This window comes from Dendrobium catenatum, unplaced genomic scaffold (genome assembly GCF_001605985.2).
Source record: "Dendrobium catenatum unplaced genomic scaffold, ASM160598v2 fragScaff_scaffold_311, whole genome shotgun sequence".
Classification (NCBI taxonomy): Eukaryota; Viridiplantae; Streptophyta; class Magnoliopsida; order Asparagales; family Orchidaceae; genus Dendrobium; species Dendrobium catenatum.
This window is the reverse complement of record NW_021318773.1, coordinates 399,379-406,877: the sequence shown is the minus strand read 5'-3', so window position 1 is coordinate 406,877 and position 7,499 is coordinate 399,379. Positions and strand designations below refer to the sequence as shown.

Sequence of the window (7,499 nt, the reverse complement as noted above, 5' to 3'; positions counted from 1 at the left end):
TTAAAGAATCCATTTTAATATTGTCGTGTTTGGAATCATTCCTTCTACTTTATAAAAACTAGAAAATAAGGACATGAATAATATTCCTAATATGACCTTTTATAGGAATAAACCAATCTTTAAGGAGATCACCAATAGTACTAAACCAAGTAGTAGAGAGCACATTAAACATATTGTCAAAATGAACCCAAACTTTCATGGAAATAGAACCATGAATAAACACATGATTCATATTCTCAATGTGATAGCAACATTTACATTTGGAGGTAATATAGAAAACTTATTTAAAAGAATAGAATACACAGGTTAATAATTATACATGATTCTCCATAGAAGAAATGAGTAAGGAGGTATACTACCATGCCAAAAAGATAAATAAAGAGAATTTTTGGGAAGACTATGTCTAATAGAATTCCAAATTTGTTTAGTACCTAACTTACCATCACTAGACCGATTAAATAATTTCAATCCTTATCCTCCAAATAGATTAAAATATTGAGAATTAATTTAATAATACAATAAGGAACAAAATTGGCAAGGAGATCAATATTCTGACCCTCATTACAAATAAAATCTTTAACTTTACACAAAGAGGTAGAGTGGTTAAATAAAAGAATATCAATAGATTAATTACCCAACCATTTATCTTGCCAAAAAAAAAAATTGTTTCCCACCCCCAAACCTCATTGAATAAAATCTTCTGCTTCCCATTTAATGTTACATAATCTTTTCCAATTGAAGGAATCACCATATCTAGAATCGAAAAACAAGGGATGCTTCGCACCGCAATACTTAGAGACCATAAACTTTTCCCAAAGACTCTTTTTAGCTCTAAAAGAATACGACAATTTATGATTAAATATCATGGTCATATCAATAAATGTTTTGAAGCCTAATTTCCCCTCATCCATAGCCCTTGAGCAATTTCTCCAAGTGCCCCAAATAATAGAGCGATTACCAGCCTTAGAACCCCAGAGAATTTAATGAATAAAATATCCATTCTACTACAAACATTTATGGTGGGACACAAAGTATGAAATAAATATATAGGAATAGAACACATAACATGTTTAATAAGAAAAAGCCTACCTCCATAAGAGTGAAAATTTAAAACCCAAGAAGAAAGTTTCTTATGAATAGTAGAGAAAATATCATCAAATAAATGAGAACATTTCTTACCTTGGTAGAGAGGTGTACCCAAATACCTTAACGGCAGGAGCTTCTTAATCAAACAAAATATTATTTCAATACTATTAATATGATTAGGAGAAATAAATTTAGCAGGAATAAAACAACTCTTGGAGGAGTTAAATATTAAACCACTAGCATGCTGAAAAGAACTATGAAATTTGAAGAGAATAAACAACATTTTAATAGAACCATTAGAGAAAATAATGAAATCATCCGCAAAGCTTAAATGAGTGATGGGAGAACCACCACCCATTTTATATTTCAATCTAGGGTGAAGTCTAAAAAGATTGTTAATATCACACAATAAGAATTCCACACCAACAATGAAGAGGGTAGGAGATAGTGGATCTCCTTGTCTTAAACCATGAGATGATTTGAAAAAGCCTTGAGACTTACTATTAATAATAATAGAGAAATAATAGGACTCAATAGTAGTTTTAATAAGATTAATAAATTGCAAATTGAAGCCAAATAATCTTTAAATGGTATAAAGAAATTTCCAATTAAGATTATGATAGGATTTAGTGATTTCAACTTTGAAAATGATATTACCACCAGCATTGTTAGCATTCAAATTGTGCACTAACTCTTGAGCAATTAAAACATTATCCAATATAAATCTACTATTACAAAGCTGGTTTGTTCCAAAGAAATAACATTAGGATGAATTAAAGCGAGCCTTCCCATAAAAATTTTTGCAATAAGTTTTTTTAAAAATTTGCATAAACTAAAGGGATGAAAATCATTCCAAAAATTAGTTATATTCATATTTAGGAATTAATGCTATAGAGGTAGTAGTAAAAATTATAGGAATAGGATTACCCCTAAAAAAGTCCTCCACAGCATTAACAAGATCCCACTTAATAATATCCTAAGACTTCTAAACAAATTTGTTGGTGAAGCCATCAGGGCCAGCCACAAAATTAGAGTTCATGTCTTTCAGACTACACCAATTTTACTTTTCAAAAGAAGATTTAGTCAACATTAAATTATCTTCCTCAGTGATAAAAGAAGGAATAAAAGAGAAATCAGTGTTAAAAGCAGGAATAAAATTTGAATTGAAAGCTTTAGTAAAATAATCAATACCCATGGAAGAAATCAAATTAGGATTATCAATGACATTACCATCAGGGGAAGTAATCTTAAGAATTTGCCTACTAACTTTATTATGATTAGCAAGTTATGAAAATAAGTAGTATTACAGTCACATTCCATAATGAATTTGGAGGAGGCCTTTTGGCTCCAAAAAGCCTCCTATTTTTTCATGCAACTTGTACAAAGTTGTACTTTATAGCTTCATTCAGAATGGACAAATTAACAAATGAAGCATTTTACATATAAGCCCTATTAGTATTATCCACATCTTGTTTAGCATGTAATATACAAGAAAATATTTTCTTAAGATACAGTTATTACACCATTGAAGTTTTTGCTTAAGCCTTTTAAGCTTAAACCAAATCCTGTTCCTACCATAAACATGATGAGAAGGATGAAGATGAGCATCCCAATTACTTTGCATAGTTTGTCAGAAATTATCATCAAGAAGCCACATGTTTTGAAACCTAAAGGATGAAAAGTATTACTAGTATCTCTATTAATGCTTAATAATAAAGAGGAAAGATCATATAAAGTATCAGTTAAATGCTTAATTTGAGTAATTAGACCAGAGGAAATCTAGTAATTATTAAAGAGGATGTGATCTAATCTTTGCCACATAGTACCCTTGTTCCAGGTAAAACGATTTCAAGAAAAACCAATGTCATGCAGATTACTGTTCATAATCATATCATTAAAATCTTTCATAGAATGAAAATTAGGAGGTCCACCACCAACTCTATCAGTAGCATTAGCAATAAAGTTAAAATCTCCACCAACAAACTAAGGGACATTAACAGTCAAAGAAAAATCAACATGTTGCTCCCAAAGAACCTTTCTCCCTATTCTAGTACACGCAACATAAATAAAAGAAGAATAGGCAGAAACTTGATTAAAAGAAATATTAGTATGAATCTCTTGAGGTGAATCCATAATAACATCCAAAGTAATAAATATTTTCCAGAAATCCACATTTTATTTGTATAACTGTCAAAAGCAAAATCAAAACCCAAATTAATGCGAATAGAGTCCAGTTTAGTAGTAGTAATCAAAGGTTCAATCAAAATAAGAAGTGGAATATCATGAATTCTATAGAGATCTTAACTCTATCCTTAGATAGAGTCCCACCCACACCCCTAATATTCCACACAAGAGCTTTAACCAATAATAAATTGATTAGAATCTCTAGTGAACCTAGGGGTATTGCTCGGATTACTTTTTTTGTTCTTACCTTTTTTTTTTTTTGAAAGACGAAGTATAAGCTTCATCACCAATTTTAGCTTTCCCATTTGGTGATAACAGAAACCTTCTTCGTCAAGGTCTCCATCAGTTGTGTTTAATTCGAAGATAAATGTTACAGGTGATGGCTTTTCGTGTTTGAATTCCACACAGTGAATTCAAAATCCTCTAATTAAATGGCAAGGACCTTTGGTGATAAGAGATGTTTTCGAAATATCACCAAAGAAGATTAAGCAAGTGGAAGGTAAAGGTAAGGCTATAGCTGAAGTTAAGAATATGGTTACTCCTAATAGTTTTAAATCTACAGGTTTTCTTTCTGATAACACTGCATCAACTTCTGGAATAAAAATTTTCATTAGACGATTCGGGAATTCAAATGCAATCCCTAGACTTAGTCGCAGTGTGATAAATGAGAATTCCTAAAATTTGTTTGACAAAAATATTCATTATTAACCTGAAAGAAGGAATGAACCGGATAGAGATAAGCTGTCTGATGGAATGCCTAAAAGCTCAGTCAGCTTGGGTAATGTGAATCCATGGAGTAACAAACCTTATATTAAGCTGGATTTTAAAGAAGAGGAGGTGGTTTATTCTGAAGATGGAATGGCTATAAGGTTAAATGAAGATCTGGAGAAGATGAACTCAAAAAAGTTGTCCAATTCATTGGTAATTAAGGTATTTGGGAAAAATTTACCTTCTCATTTGGTGGCTTGGGAGATAAGGAAACAATGGATTCAATTCGGACAATTCCACTTTACTACATTGGGTAGAGGATGGTTCTTATGTTCTTTCTCATCGGAAGAAATGGTTGAAGCAGTTCATTCAGGTGGCCCTTGGTTTGTAAATAAATATATAGTAGGTATGGAGAAGTGGACTTCGAATTTTACTACTCCATCTATTAAGGGGCTCTCTTCTCCAATTTGGATTAGAATTCCCCTTTTACCTTTGAAATGTTGGGATGAGAAGAATGTAGCTTGTATTGCTTCAAGAATTGGAAAACCACTTATGTTGGATGGTAATATGTTCCATTGGGGAAGGAGGGAATTTGCAAGAGTATGTGTAAGAATTAAGCTTGATCAACCTCTTCCAATAGGTGTTTGGGTGGATAGCATGGCGGGAAGGTTCTTCCAAAATGTCGAATATGAAAAGGTTTCTAACTTTTGCTTTGTATGTGGAAAGATTGGACATGTGAATAAGGAATGTGGTCAAAAAGTAAATAATCCTAAAGGAGTAGATGTTGCTGATGGAATTGGTAGAGAAAATGATGTGGGAAGGAAACAAGAGGCTTTGATAGAACCATCCTAAGGTCCAGGGATTATGGTCAACAACAAGAGGAGGAATCCTAAACAGAAGAATAAGGAGATCAAACCAAACACACTCAGATATGTAATAAAATTTGTGGTTCCAGTAGAAGTTGAAAATAAAATTCAGAATGTTATGGAAGCTGGCATCATAGAGAGCTTGATCCACGAGATTCCAGGAAACTTATGTGATGAGGCTGAACATTTAGAAGATGGGGAGTTCAGGCCTGAACAAAACTTTGATCTCTCTCAGGATAATAATATGGAAGTGGCTGACTCTTTTTCTATCTCTAACAGCATAGATGGGAAGGGTTGCTTGCGAACTCAAGTAAATCCTAAGGGATTACTTACGAACTCAAGTATTCCCTATCATGAGACAGTGGTCTCTGTCAGGAAGTCTACTAATTTGTTAGCAGAAAATAAATTGATTATGGAAGCTCCTGCTATTCAGGATAAGGAAAATATGTTCTCCATTCAGTTAGTGAAGATGGAATTGAAGATGATACTTTACAAATTTCTATGGTGAATGATGAAGATGGAAAACTGGAAGTAAAAGAAAAATCTGTTAAAAATATGGATGCATGAGAGTTCTTTGTTTTGGAAAAGGATAATGGTGTGAATGAAGAAATGCCTAAGTGCAAATTTTCAAAAGAGCTAAGATTTTTAGGGCCCATTAAGAACAAATCCCGTGGAAGAATTGGAGAAGGAGGTAGTAGGAGGAAAGTTGGGGGCTACTCCCCCAAAAAACTTTAATGGATTCCATTGATTTTTGGAATTGTAGAGGGCCAAAGAAGAATGAAGCCTCTCTATATATGAAGGAGTTCATAAATGATTAAAATGTATTCTTTGTGGGTTTAGTAGAAACTAAAATCAGCTCTTTTGATAGAATTGATTTTGAAAGGATCATGGGTCCTAATTGGGATTTCTTTATTCTACCATCTTAGGGATTATTTGGAGGAATTATCATTCTTTGGAGAACTGATATAGCTTCCTTTTCAATTTTAAAGACTTCAAATCAATGTGTGATAGGAGATCTTAATGTCTTTAACAAGGGAAGTTTGATGATTGTTACTGTATATGGTAGCAAGGAGGTTCACAAGAGGAGATTGCTATGGGATTACATTCATGAGCAATCACAGAGGAAGATTCTAGTAGTTATTGGTGGGGATTTCAATTGCATCTTGTCCCAAGCGGAAAAAAAAGGAGGGAGGAAGTTTATCTTTTCTCAAGGTTCCTTAGAAATGCTCAAATTTATGAATGATAATGATTATCATGATATTTGAGTGGTTGGTCCAAGATAAACTTGGTGCAATAATAAAGTGGGAAGTGGAAGAATTCTAGAACGTTTGGATACGTGTTTGATGAATTCTATGGCTCTTCAAAGTATCCAAATTGCAGTGGTACGACACTTAGCTAGAGTGCCTTCTGACCACTGTCCTATAGTGTTGAAATTATTTGATGTAACAATAAGGATGAGAAGGTTTATTAAATTTGATGATGTTTGGTTATCCTTTAAAACATCAGAGTACATAGTTTGTAAAGGTTGGAAGAAAAACTATGTGGGAGATGACATGGAAGTCATCAACAAGAAGTGCAAGAGAACTTTAAATGATTTGTTTTATTGGACTAAGAAGAAACTAAAAGACTTTTCTAGTGAAAAGGAGAGATTGAAGGCTGAAATTTTGTGTCACGACCCGACCCGATCCGGGACGGATCCCGCTCGCACCAGGCCGCGACCAAACCTTTTATCCAGGATCTGGCTTTGGAATTTGGTTACTGAACTGAATCTTCCAAATAATTAAACTCATCAGACACACAAACACAGAGCTACTATGAATCATCAAACACAGCGGAACAAAACATCTATCTTTTTCTTTCTTTTCCTCAAAACAATCATCTACAAATACGGTACATGGCTAGCAGAAGAAATACAGAAGAAAAGCCATGACCGTACAAAAAAAATCAAAAGTACAAAAGTACCTATACTGATCAAAACTCAGAAATCTACTCCTGGACTTCCTTCCCTTTCCCAAAACCTGAAAACCACCAGAAGACAAGAGTGAGCTCAACAGCTCAGCAAAGCAACAAACCTCCAATCAAAACTCTCATAATCCAAAACCAAACTCATCAGACAAAATTCAATAAGAAATCGGAACAGAATCGTACAGATATCAAATCGGACAGATCAGAACGGAACAGATCAGATCACATCAAAATACCAATCAGAACAGAATAAATCAACAGAGTCAAAATCATACAGAAATTAGAAATTAGAATTTCCGATCATATCATATCAGAATCACAATTGCTTACAGAATAGATACAGAAATCAGAATCATATCAAATCAGATATCAGATAATATTTAATTCATAGCTAATTGCCCTGACACTGACGGAATCTCTACGGATTCCGGCCCCTTATGCCTCCCTTCCCAGACACTGACTGAATCTCATAGGATCCAGGCCCTTATGCCTCTCTTGTGGCTCACGGCACCAGAACAGACTGTGGCTTATAGCCACCAGAACAGAATTCATCGGATCCGGAACAGAACAGATATCAAGAATTTGAGCTCATTACCAGATTTCGCAGACACTTAAGCTGAATCTTCATAGGATTCAAACCCCTTATAACTCCCTTTTTATATCACATAACAGATAGCATTTCAATTCAGA

General features: G+C 33.7%; 1 protein-coding gene across 1 annotated transcript; it reads left to right on the top strand.

Annotated features, from left to right (window-relative positions):
- Positions 1 to 4,023: 4,023 nt before the first annotated feature.
- LOC110094600 lies at positions 4,024 to 4,830 on the top strand. The gene has a single exon (XM_020819864.1). The coding sequence runs from the start codon at positions 4,024 to 4,026 to the stop codon at positions 4,828 to 4,830; it is 807 nt and encodes a 268-aa protein (XP_020675523.1).
- Positions 4,831 to 7,499: the final 2,669 nt, after the last annotated feature.